Source organism: Falco rusticolus, chromosome 6 (assembly GCF_015220075.1).
Source record: "Falco rusticolus isolate bFalRus1 chromosome 6, bFalRus1.pri, whole genome shotgun sequence".
Taxonomy (NCBI): Eukaryota; Metazoa; Chordata; class Aves; order Falconiformes; family Falconidae; genus Falco; species Falco rusticolus.
In genome coordinates, this window is record NC_051192.1 from 73,782,569 (window position 1) to 73,802,100 (window position 19,532).

At 37.1% G+C, this 19,532-nt stretch overlaps 1 protein-coding gene across 1 annotated transcript in view; it reads left to right on the top strand.

Moving 5' to 3' along the window:
• The window catches only part of PRIM2 (DNA primase subunit 2), a 127,925-nt gene that overhangs the window by 97,630 nt on the left and 10,763 nt on the right, over positions 1–19,532 (top strand). Inside the window, exons 11-12 of the mRNA XM_037392130.1 lie at positions 8,656–8,782; positions 9,672–9,754. Of these exons, the coding sequence (XP_037248027.1) occupies positions 8,656–8,782; positions 9,672–9,754 (210 nt within the window). The remainder of the gene's footprint in view (positions 1–8,655; positions 8,783–9,671; positions 9,755–19,532) is intronic.

The following is a 19,532-nucleotide window of genomic DNA, read 5'->3' on the forward strand; positions in this document are numbered from 1 at the left end:
ATCTAAGGGACGAGCTGGAGCCAAGTGTGGTGGCTCTCCTCTAAATCTCTTTGAAAGTCCATTTGGCTGCTGCTGTGGCCTATAACAGTCTGGTCTGCTGAATGCCTCTGTCTTTTCATCCACAGCTTTAAGGTGATGTGACGGGCTATTGAGAATAAACCCTCCGTCAGCATGCAGTTTGAACCTCATGTCCCAGTCCTGCATTTTATTGCTGATTGGTCTTATAACCAGAGGCCGATTGGATATATTTCAGGATTCTTCACAAAGCGACAACATGTCTCCATGCTGACGTCAGTTTTCTTTCCTATTCCTTCCCTATATGTTACATTTTTATTGTACGTGCTGATCTAGGTTACAGTACAGAACATCATATGTGAGCACTCTTGTTTAGAGTACTGATAGACTTTGAATAAGCAGTAGGAATTTAGGTTTTGGACTTTGCAAGACTCTCTGGCCAGTCTTTGCCCATCTTCCCTGAAAACCTGTATAATATGTGCTGCAGTGTTATGGATGTAAATATGGATTTCTCCCAATTCTGATACACTTACTGATTTTCTTTTCTCCTTGTTATGTGTATTCTTTACACTGAGATCCTAAGCTGCCGTTACAATCAATAGAGATCTAGCCTAGCCTATACAGTCAATAGTGTCTAGAGAATGATTTATTTAATGAGCCTCTAGGTGCCTACGTTAGGGTAAATTTAATCGCTCCCGAGGCCCCTCTGATTGCATTGACCTCCATTGACAATAATGGGAGGTGTCTGGATTTAGATGCCTGGAGCTGAATCTTACTTCTGTAGATGTGCACAGTTAGTTACTATTCTACTTCTGTTTAACTTTGTTAGTCGTTTTTTATTCTACCACATGCCACATTTCTGTCTAGTTTGCAATCTGTTAACACAGTTAATCTCTTTCAGTGATAATGCTTTGCGCTCTCCTTTGTCTGTGTATGTTTTGGGGACTTTTATTCTGTCTGCCACTTCTGATGAAATGAGTAGCCCTGCTAATTTACTGCTTATCTTCTACTGAAAGATACACTTCCCTCAGTTAACTTCTCTGAATATTGAAATGTGAGAAACACTGATTGAAAAACATCAGCAGAACAATCTGAGAGGTGTTGGTGTGCTTATAATTGATGGAGTACCAGAAGTATGGTGTGGGTTTTTTACCTAACTGATGAAATCTCTTGGTTTAGAAATTAGTTATTGGATATTTTTTCATCTCATACTAAACTTTCTAAATGAGAGTGTTATGGAGTAAATATTTAGTTAAGGATTCAAGATTGTTCTCTGATGTTAGAATGACTTTTCCTGAGCTCCTTAAAACTGTAGAGAATGGTCTGTAGAAATCTGTTGAAAATAAAACATGTTTACAGTAATCGGATTTATTGTTTATTTATTATTTGAAGGAAAGTGCCAATGTATTTTTACAGATACTTAAGAAAAGCACATACCTCTTATGGTGTTGTCAAATATTGCCATTTTAATTTGGCCTTTGTTTTAATTTTGTTTAAAATAAGAATAGTTTCTTCTATTTAAAAACAAAGTGACAGAAGTTTGCATCACCTGTTCTAAATACTTATTTTCTTGCTATAATTTTCTTACACATCTTGATTATAATTCATAAACATGACTGTTTCTTTGTGTAGTTGTTTCATTTTAAATGACGAGGAATTTACACCTCTGTGTTCAGTAACACTGAACTGCCATCAAGAAACTTGCAATATTTTCAATAAGATGGTGTATTAATTTGTTAGTGGAATTCTGATATGGGTGAAATTGTCACCCACAAACTGATTTTTGTCGTAAAATGGCAGTTCTTTTTCTCAGATTTTTCTTTTTTTGGTAGTCTTACTCCCTGAAAATTTTGCAGTAGGTTAAGTAAATATTTAGGAAGAATAATGATTCTTGGGAGGACAAAACCAGTGATATTCATAGCTACGTAGCATTTTTATCTTTTTCTAAGTTTGTATTTTTAAAAAAATATTAACAATATTAGAGAAAATGACTAGTATAGTTAGTGGAGTACTATGTGAAATGACTTGCACGTTGCAATCCCATAAAAATTAGGAGATTGGTGCAGTGTAATATGGAAAGGATTTATTTCTTTCAGATACATCTATTGTTTTATTGAAGAAAAATGCTATGTATAGGTGATATTATGCCAAGGAGCTAGGACATTATGCTAAGGGAATCAGATCATGTTCTGTAGAAACAATCTTCAGACAAAGACTGCTCTATAATTCTGTAATCACAATGACATTTCAGTTTACTAGAAGTATAAATGAGTCAAATATTATAATAATCACTTAGTGTTGGTATTTTTCTACTCTTAACGGTGAACATTAAAACGAAGTCATAATTTTACATGCTCTAAAGTGTTGTTTAAAGTAGTTTTTAAAGTATCTTTCACCTTTATGACCTCCACAAGCTGTTACACCCATGGAAACTTTATTTTAGTGTCAGTCCACAAAAGAACAGTTTGTTCAGTGCCATTTTCTTGTTCAGAGACTTCAGTTTGAAATCAGCTCCTCCATTGTTTGCTCCAATCAATCAAATCTGAATTGAAGTATCTCCTCTTTGGACCTGGAAAGTTTTGAAATGCCTCTTCTGTATCTGAATAATTTCAAATAATGTACATGAACCATTAAGAGACTAAAAAAAAAAAGTATTGATAACTTAGATACAGAAAGAAATACTGCAATGTCTTGAAGTAGCTAATACGATCTTTCATAGATGGCAAAGTATGTGTCTAAGAAAAATCACGTTGTTATAGGAGAGATGGCTTTAAGATGTGTTGTGCTGGTAACTTTATGCAGCGTCTTCAGGCAGAAGACAGCCTGCTGTGGTTTATTTTATGCGTTTCCTAGTTCAAAGTCTTGGTCCATGTAAATGCATGGAAAAACAGTGTATGTAAATTGTATATTTAGCTAAGCTATATTAAGGCAATCTTAGACTGCTGTAAATAAAAGCCTACATTGTCACATTTTTGCATGAGTAGTCTGGGGTAGCTGAAAAACTAGTTCATCGGCCACGCAGTTTACACTCCTGTGGGTAGTATACAAGGAGATTGTTAAACCTTTTGATTTCCTTATGGTAGATGGAGCCATCACCAAGTTGCCTTGCTTCATGTGGGTTGGAAAACCTGAAATTGGAGAGGAAGAGGGATTTTTTTGTACTTGATTTGAATCGGTCTGTAATGACCACCGTGCAACTTATTAGAATTTTCTGGCTCGATTTTAGCTGATATCTCTGAGCTGTATCTTTAAGGGGAAACTGTGCTATGGGTTGAGAACTTAGGATAAATTGAAATTTTTTGTTGTTGTTGGCAGATAGAGAAGCATTTATTTGTGCTCCTAAATGACAACTGTGCTTGGGAAAAAATAACCTTAAGATGAGGTTATTTTAAGAGTGAGCTTAAAAAAAAAAAAAAAGTTGCTTGGAAAAAGATATGCCAACTAAGCAGTGTCAGCAGTAATGATTTGAGCCTAGGAAATGGATGAAAAAGTGAACCAATTATTTCAGAAGATACACAAGCATGTGCGATAAATTTATGAGTTTGAAGCAGTTATCCATACAGGCTCAACAATTTTAGACAAGAAATTACCCAATGACTGTTTTTTTAAAAAAAAAATGGTTAAACCATTACTTCTTCAAATTTTGCAGAGTTGGAACTAATCTGGTGGCCAGCCAAGAAGCTAGACAAAATTACTGCAGTCATTTTGCTTAGTTGTTAGACTTTAAATAAATAAATCTCCCAGTACTGTAAGGAATAGAAGCATAAAAACTTACATGAGTATATAAAAGTAGTTAATATGAAACATGAAAGTTTTGCAGAAGTGTGAACCTGAGCACACAGGGCTTGGATGACCTGTCAGCAAATTATTTTCCACCCTAATATGCACACTGAATATCAGAATTGGTAACAAAATTTATGGAGGACCTAGTTCTATTTCCAGATACTAATATGCAAATATGATGAGTGATAAAAGGAAGGTAACTCTCACTGGTGACATGATACTTATTCTGCGGCGGCTGGAATGCCTCGGGAATGTCACTTGTTATTGTTCTCTTTTGAAAGTGTATTCAGTTGTATGACAATTACGATTCACACATGACCTGTCTTTTCTGTTTTGTTCAATGAAAACTTTTCTTCAAAGGAGAGCATATACCTGCCAAGTGGCCCATTTGATGTACATCATAATTCCATATCCAAAGATCTTGTGGGCATTTATGTGATCAGAATTTATTGAAAGTAACATTTTTCTTAAATTCCTATCTGGAACATAGTAATCTGGTATTAGGCTATACCAGTTGCAAATTTATAGCTTATATATCTTTCTTAAAAAATACCTTTTTATTATACTTATACCTTAATTTATAACTTGCATGTCTTCTCGTGAAGGCTGTCTAATACAGTATGTGTGTCTTAATGGTTATAAGGCAAATTAATCTGCATTAGTCTGATACTCATGTAGATACACCGCACAAAAGCAAAAGGTGAGTTCCTTGCTACGGTACTCTCATCTATACCCTGTGAACTGTCCCCCAGCATCCTTGATTCTGGTTTTGGCTACTGGTTCAGTGCTAAGAGCTTAGTTTCTTATAGGGAGAAGAAGTGTTAAGAAAGCCTCAGTGCTGCCTGTTCCGGGATGCCCAGGATCATCATTAGTGCGTTCAGTGTAATATACTGGACATCTTGGTTCATTACAACAAATACCGATGCATTAAAACTCAGAACTACCCACTCGTCGTCAGCAGTATACTTCAGACCAGGCGTCACGTGCATGCTACAGCCACGCCTGGAGGAAGGAGAAGTCCTCAAAAAACCTTGATATCTTCAGGGATCAAGTTAAAGTTCAGACAGTTGACTTGCAGTCTTTTACAACAAAAATTTACACTGCTGATAGTCCCAAGATTTGCACATTCCAACATCAAAGTGACAATTTTTGATAGAGATGCTGTTAAAGGGTTGTCTTTGCCTCAGCTTATTGGCTTCAGTGTGGGCCATTTCATTGCTTATGAGATCTGCCTCTTGATCCATTTCTCCCTGACCAAAGCTGTGGACCATCCACCCAGCACATAAAATAAAAATGTCTTGTAGGTTTTGGAAAGCTCGGAGAGCTAAGCAGGGGCAAAATAATGAAAATAGTTGAGATGTGGGCCATACAGTTAAAGAGCTGCCGCTCTCAAGTATTACCAGCAGTAGGTGATCTAGTACATGTAAATACTCAACGGTATAATGATGTTGCTTTAACATTGATGCTTTATTGTAACTTTGGCAGTAAGTTCCCATTGATACTTAGCACAGATTATGGTGGGATGTATATGCATACAGTTTTTCTATGATAATAGAATAATTTTTTGCCTTTGTATTCTTTTCTTTTGTCTTAATGGAAACTGGTACAGAGTATGAGGGGAATGTATGCACTCCTGCAGCATCATTATTATTGAGCAAGTTCATATCAAGCTTCAATAAAACCTTCAAAAATTGGTACAGGGCCATCACCAAGATTTTTCAAATCACTTAATTTGAGTTTTGACCTTTTACATTTTTTTGCCATAATGACCTTACGGTAGATTGCAGTTAAAATATACTGTAATAGTTTTACAGGTTTTTAAACTGGTTTTCTGAAGTAGTTTATAACGAAGCAATTTGTAAGCAGTTAGAATGACCCTGCAAACACCTACATGCATGATGTGTGCTGCACATAATTTTGTTCAAAGAACTGTGAAAATCCTACCACCTCAATTTGGGGCATTAGAATGGATAGGAAGGGACAGTTCCCTACCTGTGTCATCTTGTTTCTGCATATTTCAAACATGTCTAATTATACCTCGGTGGTTTTGCTGGCAAAAGGGATTGCTCTCGTGGGGGACTTTTTATGTGCACATCCTAGAGTAATAGTATTAGGAAGGAATGAGTCTGATCATTGAGTTCATCCCCCAATGTACAGAGAAGGCTGTTCCGCAGCGTGTTTTCTGAAACCAAATGCTGCAATTCATGGTTTCTTCCCACGAAGGATGACCACACAGCCTGTTGGATATTGGCACTACTAAAATCCTGTTTCCTTGATCATTGGTAAGAAACGCTGAATCACAAGGGTGAGAGAGCTCTCAGTGAAGCATGTACCTGCGCGTATGCTAACTTGCACCATGTAGCTGTGTTAGTTGCCGCCATCTGCCACTGCGAAAACTCTTTGAGATCCCAACAGGATTACAAGAAAGCAATGAGAAAATATCCAACCTGTCCCAAAGCTACGTTGTGTTATTATGTATCTGTTGATTCTATTTACTGCAAGAGCTGCTTCTCAGCATAAAATAATGAGTTAGTAAAAGTAGTTTCTGGGGGCATTAAGGCAAGTGATGTGAAAAATACAGCTCAAGATTTTGGTATACAGGACTTTTAAAGAGGGGTGTTGATTTTCTGGCAAACTAAGCAATACATCCTGAAGCATTCAAGATTTGCTTTTCCCTTACAAAAAAATAATTTAATTTAACTGCTTGCTCAAATAGCCTTTGTCAAGTAAATGAATTATGCTTTCATTCGTCTTTTGCAAAGAAGGAGGAAAGTTTCCAGAGCTGCTGGGTGGTAGAATAGGTAGCTATAGGAGCACAGACTCCATCTTCAATTTAATAGGTTCATTCAATGGTTGGGAATTAAAACACCCACATCTTTGTATTTGGTGTTTGCTGTATTTCAGTAGATACCCCGTTTACAGCTCCTGCAGGAGCAGCAGCAGAACTCGGCCAGCAGCTGCTGCTTGCCCTGCTAAGGGGAGGGTGCCTGTTGCCCCAGCCCTTTGCGGGTATGTGCACGCACCTAGAGCAGATCCTCATACAGTCTTAACCTTCTTTCTAAGGAAGAGTTGGTAAGCCCAAGTCTGTTGCTAGCAAAAATAGCGGTCATTTACTATTCAACCAAGCAGCTCTTTCCTCTCCTGAGCAAAAAGGTTGACTAGATAGGAATATTCTGATGTGCTGGATCCTGCCTGTGGCTATGCTGGAAAACAATGTTACGTCTTCTCACTCTCTCTTTTCTTCCCCCCTTTTCCTTTTCCTTTTTAATCTTTTCAAATAAAGCCACTTTGTCAAATGCTCAGGAAGGATTAATTAGGCGATGTTTGTTCAGAGCTTTGGATGTCTTAAAGCTTATTTGGAACGAGTGCTGAGTATTACTCTTGATACATTGACTTGATTATCACCAGCATCTTGATAGAGGAGTTTCTTTTTTACCCTTTGAATCAAGTGCAGTTTAGGATTTTATTAAAGGTTGTGTATATTTTTATATATATTATATGTATTACATATTTGCATATCACGATACGGATTTTGCATTATTTATATTTAAAAAAAAACATTAAAGTGTTTTATATGAAGAAAAATACACTTCATTTTTCTCTTACCTTGATCTGCTAAAACAAGTTGTATTTCATAGCTATATGAATATTTTGAATTACTATGTGGAAGTCCACAGGCCAAACAGGGAACTACTTTTATCTGTAGAAATGAGAGTATCCTTGAAGTAGCAGTGTTACCAGTTATATGCTTGAATGTTTTTTCTCCATATATTACATTGTCTTACATTAGGAAAATACCAGAGTAAAAAAATTACTCTAAAGTGGTTTTGAGAAGAAAACATAAATTTTTATGGGAATTGTTTTTGTTCAGACACAGAACTTTACATAAGGTTAATGCTCAAATTTTGAACTGAGCAAGAGCACAGTTGTTCTTTTATGTATTGTTATAGCTTCTTTGGGGTGAAGAGAGACTGAAGATGTGTAATTCTAAATATGATGCCTCATTATTTTACCCTATTTGGGTTTTTTAACACTATAAGTATGGTATTTGAACAAGTGTTGGTGTCTTACTAGTAGCTTATGCAACTCAATGGAATACGTATAATAAATTATCTGATTCTACTACAGATTTTATGTCACCTATTGTCATGTATAAAGTAACATGAACTCATGTCATTGAATGTTCTCCATGGGACTTAACTAAAATGATAGATTGATAGCGCTGTACTCAAGCTGCCAAGACAAATGTTTATTTACATCTATATTGCTTTAGGATATTTCATTTTATTGGAGGAGTTGTTAGTCTATCAGTAGATGAAAGAAATTTGCTAAAACCTTCGTCTTTTGTACAAGTGAAGTATACTCCATTTTAGAATTTAATGAATTGAACTTCAGTGCTGAAATAAAGTATAGGTGAAGCATTATGCTTTGGGAGAAGAAGAGTGTGAATCTGACTAAAAAAACCTATATTTCTGTTCTTTGTCCTGATAAAGCAATCAATTTACGGGCATTTATGAAAGATTTTAAATGACTCTGTTTCCTCCATTTACTAACATCACAGGGTTGAAAATTTGATCTTTAAGTCATCTTATCTGTAAAGCAATCGCCACATCAGCTGAAAAGGCTTTAAATCCATACAGTTAAACACTTTTCCTGTGATGCATCTGTAAAACATATACATGTGCATATACAAGTCTATGTAATATAAAGATCAAAGCTAGCAGCAAGCAACTCTGTTTTTATTTTTCTCAGTTTTAATGTTTGGAAGATTTATTTTGTTACCCAATATTTCTATTTGTAGAGCAGATAGAATCACTGGCACAATATATTAGAACTTTTTCTTTTGTTTTTATTTAGTTTGACAAAGGTTATGCTTACAGCATTCGCCACAGTTATGGGAAAGAAGGAAAGAGAACTGATTATACTCCGTACAGCTGCATGAAGATTATCATGTCCAATCCACCAAGTCAAGGGGATTATCATGGTGAGTTCCTTGGAGGGGGGTGTGTGGGGTGTGGAAGTTTTACAACAGTGGAAGTCCTTGGCTAGAGAAGTTACTCCCTCCCATAGTCTCTTAAATTATGTATTTAATTTCAAGGCCATAGTAGTCTTGCACTGTTGTCTTTAGATTACACTTGATAGCTTCTGGTTTTATATACATTGTGTCATGTAGTGCTAGGGGACTTTAAATGTACAGATGCTTTAAAAAGTGACCAATTATAAAGGTGTTTTGAGGTATGAATTCAATTGTACAGAAATTCTGAAGATTGCTAGGGTACTTTAAAACATTCTACCTCTGTGTGACTAAACATGAAAAACCTGCAGTGGCTTCACCATTGATATTCTATTACTTAGTTGTTTGTTCGATGTGTCTCAAAACTGATTTTGGGGGACACACACACACACACACACACACCCTCTTATTTAAGGTGGTGGAACTTTCTAAGGTATTTATAAAGTAATATTTTTGCTAAGGACTGTGCTTTTAAAGACCAGTTGGTGCTTATTACTTGTCTTTTCATTTTTTCCCCGCAGCTATTAACTGTACTAGTGCAATGGTTGTTAGTAAGGAACTAAGTAAAACTCTTTTCCTGTCAGTGAATGAGAACTGTGGTTCGTTTATGTTAGGATATTTTCTGTAACTCATGAGCCCATTGTGCCTCGATAACCATGCAATGGAGTAATTATTTAAAAAATACCCTGCAAAACCTCAAAATTAAAAAAGTAAGCAATTGTACACGTGGGCAATTAACTTTCATATTAATAAGCTGTTAGATAATTAGGAAGAGCTTAGCTAGTCTCTTGAGTGCCTTACTGCTCTAACTCCTGGGTAAACAGCCTTGTTTGTGAGCTTGCTTGTTTTTTACTGCCAGGGTGCCCATTCCGCCACTGTGTTCCTGAGCTGTTGAGGCAGAAGCTGCAGTCATACAAGGTTCCTCCCAGTGGAATAGCTCAGGTAAGGCATATTTTGTTTGGTGCTTTCATTAATAAGGCACTGCTTTTCAGTTTTACTTTCTCTTTGTGTAGGAATGCTGTATGTGATTTGTCAGTGTGTATTGTGAAGTATCTCTCCTAATAAAAGGTTTAAGCCAGAATATTGACTTAACTGGCTCCAGTGCTCCCACTGATATGTTGATTATTTTCATTACCTTTTATTGTTTAGTATCATGAGTCAGTTTATTGCTATAGTCGATGCAATACAGAATTTTGTTTTACTTCATTTTACTGCACTGTGATAAAACAAATGTTTGAATCTGGTAGTGTTTTAGAAAATCTATTTTTGTTTTTGCAGTGACTTGTTGAAGACTCCACTGTGTAGTCAGTAGACATAAGTGATTATTTTCTGTAATAAACTTCTAAACCCGTACATTTTTAAATAATCCATTGTGCTAACTTCCCCTAAACAAAAGCACATCAAATACCTAGTGAAATTAAGCAGAGATTTTTTTAGTAGCTTTTTAAAAGGTAACACTAAATTCAAAACCTATCTTATATAGCAAGGACAAGGCAGGAATTGGAAATTTTTGAGAGGTATACGGAAGGAATGTGGCTGGCATTGCTTGATGTAGCAAGAGGTTAAGACTATAAAAGGGTGACATTGTTTTCATTGGAGGAAGTTGTAGTGGTTAGAGTTAAGCTGAGACAGTTCAGCAAAGAGTCGTGAAAACTACTTTAGGTCTGTAGGAAAAACCTGCTTGAAGTTGTCATCGTTAGTTTGTGTGGAATGTCACCGTTGCTTGTCAGGCATCAACAGAATGTTGAACTAGATAGAAAAGAACGTGAAAGTTCCACTTAAACTAGTCTCCCTTGGAAAGAACAAGTAGAATTAAAAAAAAAAAATAAAATAGTTTTAGAGTGTTTGTTGTTCATTCATTATGATTCTTGACAAATTCTTGAAATACCCAGACTTTTTCCTAGGAATGTTGTTTCTTTTGTTTTTTCTTCTTTTCTCCTGGTTGATAGGAATAAGCATTTGGCTCTCTTACATGTATCTGATAGACACTAGAGATACTTTCCTTTGGCTTTTTTCCTTTCTATATGCATCAAAAATTGATGCTACTCTAGGATTTTTATCCTGCTAATCATTGGAAAGATTGGTGAGTATTTACTGTTTTAGCTGCCTTGCTATGTGTGGGTAGGATTTAGTAGAGGTTACTCCTTCAGTGAATTTGCACAGTAGGGCAGTATCTTTATATTTAACATAGTTCCTTACTTGATGTGAATTGGGTTTTGTTTTTTGTATCTGTGTTTGTGTGTTTGGGGTTTTTTTCCCCTTGTAAAGTAGGATTGCAATGCACTAGGAATCTTAAATTTTCTTATCAAAAGTGATTAAGAAAAACAGTTTCCATCACTGTCATCTTTGCCCAGATGTGGATGCCATCCTGTTCACAGATTTTGTGGTGTCAGTTTAAGTACAGTTGGGGTACAGGGCTTTGCAGTGGCTGTTCCTAGTGTTAAACCAAACTAAATCCAAAACAAAACACCTTCCACCTGAATAATAGTAATATTATTATTAATAATAATGATAATAACGATAATAATAGCGGTAGTACTAATAGTAACTAAACCCAAAACAAATGAACCTCCACTCAAAAGCTGCTGCTGCTAATAAATAAATAATAATACAAATAAAAAAGAAGTTGGCTATGGCTGGGTTTTCAGAAACTGGTATTTTGCATCAGACAGTCTTTGAAATATTCAGTAGGATAAGAGGAAGAGACATCTGTCTCCAAGATATCGTACAGACCTTACTGCTTGTTGCTGTTTTCATGGTCCAATAACATTTGCATGACTAATAACAGTTCAGGATCCTTCAGTCCAGACTGTGGCTTTTTAGAGTCTTCTCTGATGCTGGTGGTAGTTGCTGAGTATCAGAGATGTTGTTTTTCCTTCAGCTTAGTGAACGGTTATCAGTGGTGGGGGGTTTGACAGTCTCTTGAAGCCTCTGATGTTGTTGCTTTGCACAACTCTGGGCCTCAAGACTGACATTCGGTTCTCTCTGCCTGGTTTCTGGTAGAGATGAATGCCTTGTTCTAGACTGAGGGGACAATTAAGTGGCCATGTGCACAGGACAGCAAACAAAAGGAGCAGGCATTTTACATCAGTTTTCCAGGATTCTGAGGTGCCTGCAATGAGTGGAAGTCTCACATACACTTAATGAAAGACAAAATAGTTGAATCATCAACAAATGTGTGTCATGGTGTCATGGGTGAGACAGGGAATGACAGCTTGTAGTGGATCTGGATACTGGTTTGGTTTTGGTTTTGTTTCTTTTTTTGTTTGTATGTTAGTTGTAAGAATCAAGGAGGATAGAACTATACCTCTGCTTGATTGTCTCGTACAGTCCCTCATTTGCTCTCTGCTCTGGTGGTGTGTTTGCTGAGGTCTCAACTTTCCTTCCCGGCAAGGGAATCACTACCAGTCTGGGAAATTGGGGCAGAAAGTCATGCCAACGCATGCTTTGCAGCTGCTTGCAGTTAACAGTCTCAGGCATTACAGGCTGGTGTCCCAAGGCATTTTCCAGCATTCACCTCCATTCATCTCTGATCTCCAGGATCATCCTCAGCTTCCCAGGATCTTCACCCTCATTGTTCTGTGCTCCAAGCCCCTATTTTTCTTCATCTAAATAATCTATCTGCAAAACCTGTGGTCAGGTTCCTAACTGGTAGTTCTGCGTCACGTCTCTCTATTAATGGGACGATCAGAACATGTCACTTCTGTTTAGTCCAAATGTTATCAAAATTTACAACCAGTCCATACCAGTTGCAGCTAGCTAGCAGGTTCATGTTTGATGGTTTGAATATTCAGTTTGGGACATTTTACAAGCCTCTATATGAAATCTGTGCAAAAGTAACTAGAACCAGCTGTTGTTTGCTCAACTGTTTCTCAGCTTGCTTCTTAATGGGTGATTCTGAGGGAGTTATGAGACTCCCTGCAGTGGCAGCAGGTGTCAGATCATGTGAACAGTAGACTTTTGCTTTCCAGGTTAGTAGTGATGCATGCTTCTCTGTGGCTAAGGAGGTGCTTTAAGGAATTCAAATGAAAGCTCAAGACTTGCAGTCCCTGTTGAGTGCAAATTACAGTGTTCTGGAAATCACATTAAAAGGTAACGCAGTGGACCTTCTGTTCCTGAATCAATTAATCATTTCAGCCCTCCCTGCTTACAGCAGATATATCACTACCAAGTTATATTATATGTGTTACGTACACCAAGTTATATTTTTATATGTGTCTATAAATATATATATATTATAACTTGGTGTTCAATGTATTTTATATATCTAATATACCAAATTATAACACAAGTTCTGTATCAGCGAAATAAAATACTACAGGATCTGTGAAAGTAATGCACTGAGCAGTGAAAGCAAACATATATGTGAGTACATAGATTTACATATTTAATGGACTGCAAACTGTGGAATGGTATTTTAGAAGCCACCTTTCATCAATGAGGCACTCCAAAATGGAACTGTCCATCTTAGAATCTAACGAAGTGCTGATATTTCTGTTCCTGGGATGGATAGGTTGTGGGACTGCTGTCAGCTTCTCTAATGGGGAAAGTTATTCTGTGCTTTTCCCCTGATACTTTTCTTCAGCAAGAATGCTCCTGCTGCACAAAAAAATTAAAGATGGCTTGGGATCAGGCTGCTTCACTGTGGGATCCCGGGATTTGATCATGATTCCAGAATCTGGTCAAGTTTACTGTCCAATCCTGTTTGAAGTACTTCATGTTTGACTTTGAAAGATAGAGTATTCCTGCTCATTTCTTAAGAGGGTACCTTTGATTATCATCAGGAAACAATCTGCTGGGCAAAATTTCCATCCTGGTGTACTGGGTTTTTACTTTGTATATGTCAAGTTTGCTATGCTCCTAATAAGTGATTTTTTTACCTATAATTTATAGTATTTTACTGGACTTGAGAAGATAGGACTTTCTGAACTGACTCAGCTAACAACTGGCTGCATAAAATCCTTCCCCTTCAGACATAAATGTTTGTTTTTATTGCTTTTTTCCAAAAGTTTAGCTATGGCATTTCCTCTCTGAGAACCCACTCTCCCAGCAGCATATCAACTTAGCCATTCATTAATTTTTTGAACTAACAGGCACTTGCTTTCTTTCTGCCTTTCTAGGATTATGACCTTCAGTTGACAGTAATTGCAACAGAGCAGTAGAATCCTTCTTTTTTTCTTTCTTTTTTAATTCACCAATTCTATCCATTTGGAGATCATACTAGTTCTTAAAATGAACTGTAGGTTTTTGCTTATAGCGCTGTGTAAATTCTGGGTGATTAATCTTGGTTTTATTTAGTAGTATATTTTTCACCTAGACTAAGTGTTTTCAGGGCTACAGATTCCTTGTGTCCTATAAGCATGTATCTATAACTAGGAGACCTCTTGGGTAGATGGTTTCTGCCCTAGATTTTTTCCTACAATTATCTGACAATGTGTGAATCTGTTACATAGCCATTGTAATGGAAATGAATGAGGTTTTTAAAAGACATCTTCATGCTAGGTCTCAAGGAGCATATCTGTGCCCAAGATCATGAGATCTTCAGAGCTCACACCTACAATTGTGTTTGTGTGCTCACCAAGTGTTTTGTTCTTGTTGAAACTTGTGTATAGTCCATAGTTTTTGCTGAGCTAGATATTCCAGGGTATTCTTCTGGACAAATGGCATTTGTGAGAGTACGTCATGCTGCTTTCTTCAGATAAGCAGTAATAATTTTTTTCTCTCCTAAGCTAAGAAGTCCACTTTAAAGGTTTCAAAGGTCAACAGTTTCTATTCCTTACTAAGATTAAATTCTCATTGTGAAACAGAGATTGACTGGAAGCTCATCAGACCTCCCAGAAGCATCAATCAGGATGTCAATGCTGTCCTGGCCAGAGGGTCCAGAGAAGCGGTGGCAACTCAGGCCACACACTAAGGATTTTACTTTGCGTGGCTACTTTAAATCTGTTTCATTTGGGGTACAATTTCTGCAAGTGTGAATGCAGACACGCAAGTCTGAGTTTGGTGCAGGCTTAGAACATGTCTCTATCAGCAGTGCCTGGAAGCCTGTGTTTCTTGTTCAGGGGACTCTTGTTTTTTCATAGCATCTGTTGAACCCTTATCTGCAGTTCATAAGCAGTGATCTGAATCAGAACTGTTACTGTTTGAGGGTGTTTCCCTTCCATTTGTTCACAACATTTTTTTAATATTCATCAAGGTCCTGCTGACAAACTAACCTTGAGGAATTTTTTTTTTTTTTTTTTCTGATGAGAGTCCAGGGGGGTCTCATGGGACAATGCTTTTTTTGATGTTTTATGTGTTTCTCTTCAATAGTCTTTGTGCCAGCTGTCAGCACAAAATGCATGGCTTATTTCTGAATATATTGTATTCATCAAGGGGATATAGATGTTTGAGTGGTGGTGGTTTATCTTCCATGAGGTTAGTTCACAGTGCTTTAGACCATCAGAAAATTTGGATTACTCACATGAGTAATTCTTTTTCCTAGTTCTCCCATAACTTTCATAGGTTATCTCAGGAGGTCCTTGAGTCATGAAATCCAGGCCACTGTCTTAGTTGATTGGCAGTTGCTTCAGGTGGATTTGGTTGTTGCAGAAAAGAATTGCAAGCAGCAACTGCTTGGTTTGTATGCGTTTCCCTTGCTGTGTTTGCTGTTTATGCCATCTGTTTCTGTGCATTCTTTACAAATCACCTTGTGCTCCACCTTGATTTCAGGTCTGGTTTCAGGCTTGCCCTGTCTGTCCATTCAGAACCTGAGGCCATTTTTTGAGGAACATTGAGGTTCCTGCAAGTTATTGTTGGGACTTCGATCAAGTACTTCAGTTGTCCTTGAGACTCTCTTTTTTCCAGTATAGGTTGTAGTTGGTTCTCTGTGGTAAACTACATTCTTCTGTGGTCAAATGTTTATTTTTATTTTTATTTTTTTAACAGCAAGAGTATGCTTCCATCTGACGTTATCAAGATACGTCTATTAATGTTATTTTCAATCTTTTTCAGTGTTTTTACCTTGTTTATTTTGGGATATTTATTGGATTTGAAAAATAGCCTCTCAAGTACTGGACTTATGCTCAAAATTTTTAATTTCAGACCTGTCCATTTTTGTGTGAATGATGCATAGTTTTCCAAATGTTTATTTTGGATTTAGCTACGTGGTTATAAATTGTTTGTAATCTGTTGGCTTAGAGTACTCCTGTTTTCCCTTCAAGCCCACGAACAAGCTCCTTTCTTGTTTATAAAGCTTCTTCCTCATGGCTATTATGTGAGCCAGAATGTGGGCTAGTGTCCAGCCCATACGGTTGTGGTTTTACCCAAGATGGTTAGTTTTCCAGTGCTGTTCTCAGTCTTCTGTTTCTAGGGCTGTCCTTCATACTTGTGAGATAAGGAGTACACCTTTTGCTTTTAGGTTCATAGGAGAAAGGAAGACCTTCCTTTGTTGGACATTTTGTGAGCTTTTACTGGGGAAAGAATTCTACCACAAATTAACTAGTTAAATCTCAAATTATAAAATAGGGTGCTGTCGTGGTTTAACCCCGGCCGGCAACCAAGCACCACGCAGCCACTTGCTCACTCCCCCTCACCCAGAGGGATGGGATGGAGAATCAGAAAGGAATGTGAAACCTGAGGGTTGAGATAAGAACAATTTCATAGGTAAGGCAAAGGCCACGTATGCAAGTGAAGCAAAGCAAGGAATTCATTCACCACTTCCCACGGGCAGGCAGGTGTTCGGCCATCCCCAGGGAAGCCGGGCTCCAGCACGCGTAATGGTTACTTGGGAAGATAAACACCATAATGCCGGATGTCGCCAGCTTCCTCCTCCTTCCCCCAGCTTATATACTCAGCATGACATCATATGGTATGGAATATCTCTTTGGCTGGTTCAGGTCACCTGTCCTGGCTGTGTCCCCTTCCAGTTTCCCATGTCCCTCCAGCCCTCACACTGGCAGGGCCCAAGGAACTGAAAAGTCCTTGATTCAGTATAAACATCACCCAGCAACAACTAAAAACATCAGTGTGCTATCAACATTGTTCTCACATCAGAGCCAAAACACAACACTGTACTAACTACTAAGAAGAAAATTAACTCCATCCCAGCTGAAACCAGGACAGGTACCCTTACACATTTTCTGCCAGAAAATTTATAGAAGCATTGGACCTTGAATCCAGCAATGGGCATTCAGATTTCTGAACTGGTGGCCAAGACACCTTGTTCAGTGTCCAAAATCCCTCAGATAGTTATTGTCTTTATTACATCAAAACGTGTAAATGCTTTAAAATGATTAAGTCTTTCAAAGTATATAGTGTGAAAGTCTCAGAAGTAAGATTATTCAAAATAAATCTTTCTGACACTCTGGTGTAGATTTGTGTGCTGGAAGTTTCCACGTATTTTCTATAGATGAGGAACATTTAGTGATAGGAGACAACATTCAGCCTTTCCATAATTTTGAGAATAATAGTTGTGTGCTGAGGAGTATGTCTTCCCTATTTTATCTGACATTATACTTTCTCTAAGTTACTCTGTAGACCCTGTATCTTGACACTACACTTGTGTGGTTTCCCAGCTAAAATATGTGCCTTGTGTAATTGTCTTGTATTTGGGGTTTTTTTTCCCAGCACAAACATGCTTATTCATTTCAGTAGGACTGCTTTTGCATAAAAGCTGAACCAATACAATTACAGATTTAACTAGCCAGATCTAAGACTTCTTTTCTGATATTAAAATTCCCACCTGAATTTTTTAGTGTGTGTTTATTCGTGCTGTGATGTTACCATTACTTGCACCATCAGTGAGTAGAATATTGTAAAGTATTAACATGATGTGGCTTAAAATCTTAAGATGACATGACATCTTAACATGACGTGGCTTAAAACTGATTATTTTAAAAATCTGAGTTACAATATTTCTGACTACTATATTTTCCCAATCTTCAGTTTATTGTTGGTAAGTGGAGACAAGTATTAGAAATGAGAAGTTATATCAGGTTATTGTCAGGTGAGATTATAATGTTAAAAGGCTGTATGTGATTAAATAAGTGGACTGTTCAATAATCCAATTTAAGTACTGGTAAGAAAAAAGTGTAGACGTTGATTAATGAATGGGCTTGTGACAGTAAAACAAAAAAAAACAGCATAGGAAAAGAAAACTTGATAGAATGCAAGACATACAGAAACAGTGAGAAGCACAGCTAACCTGTTTGATTATAAAAAACTAAGAATACAGAAGACTTCTAGTGTATGTACACAGATGTTACTATACATAGAACACAGCAGAAAGTACATAAGGTAAATAGTTGAACTGGAAAATGTATTTCTTAAAGTTTGGATTTGATATTCTAACTACCAAAAGGACGTAATAAGAATGTACAGTCAGGTGCTATATTTATTATTGAACCACAGTGTGGCTGAGGTTGGAAGGTGCCTCTGGAGGTTATCTTGTCCAGCCCTGCTGCTCAGGAAGGGTTGTCTAGAGCCGGGTGCCCAGGATTGTCCCCGGATGGGTTCTGACTGTCTTTGACGGTGGAGACTCCACAACCTCACTGGGCAACTTGTGCCAGTGCTCAGTCAAATGGGCCTTTTAGAACAAATAATATGACAAGTAGAGTTAAAATGCATATTTTTTTCCTCTTGTTAAAGAGGTGAATGGCATTAATTTCAGTGTGTCCAATTTAGAAGTATTTAAATTCCTTACTCAAATCTCAAGCTGCAGTTAATTAGCGTAAATGGGCCCTGCTGGTGTGGAAGGCAGTTGTAGTTTGTTCATCCCTGCCTGTTGAGTTTCCATTCCTCTCCTTATGCTGGCCTTATGACTACGTGGTAAAATAATTAAAAAAAAACTATCCAACTATAGGCTTACTTGGGGAACGTGAGGAGGAATGGGGTTCATTTTCAGATGGCAGGAATGGGTAGACAGAATTAGGGGCTGTGTCTTCACACTTCGTCAGCTTCAATTTACAGTGTATTAAACTACTCGTGAATCTTTTATTTAGAAGAAGGAAAAAAGAAGCACACAAAAAAGTCTAAGGGATAAACACACAGTTCAGCATGAGAAAACAGGAAAACAATGAATGAACATCTGAAAAATATTTCAGGTCATTGTTCTTGAAACTGTTTTGTTGCAAACTTAGAATGTATATGAAGCAAATGCTTCAAATTTTTTTAATGTTGTAACTTTTATTTTTTTAAAGTATTTCAGGTGCTTGCTTTCATACTTGATAAGAATCCAGGCTTTGACTTAACCCACATTCCTCTGTTGCAATGTTATCTGTCATATCTAAAATCAGCTATGACTGTCTTTAAAATAGGTGGCTGTAAACTCATGCAGGACTTGTCATTTAAATGAAAACATGTCACTGAGAAATAGCCAAAAAAATTCTAATCATAAAATGTACATTTTTATAACGTTATTTTAAAACTATGTGAAAACAGAAGTGGAATACTCAGGTGCATTAACCCTTCTCCCATTTGATGCTCACACCATTGGCTTTCAGCAGATGGCTGTATATAACTTAGAAAAATAGCTCACAACCAAGCAAACAAAACCAACTAACATTAGAGCTGTTTCCTTTCAAAATTAACTCAGTTTAAATTAACATCTGTCTTCATTTAATAAGCTGCCCAGGGTTTGCTGCAGCAAATGTGGGCACATATTGACATATTCTTTTCATTCAGATACTCACTCTGTTGTTAAGTGTTTAATGAGTTTCTTACTGACATACATGAAGTAAGA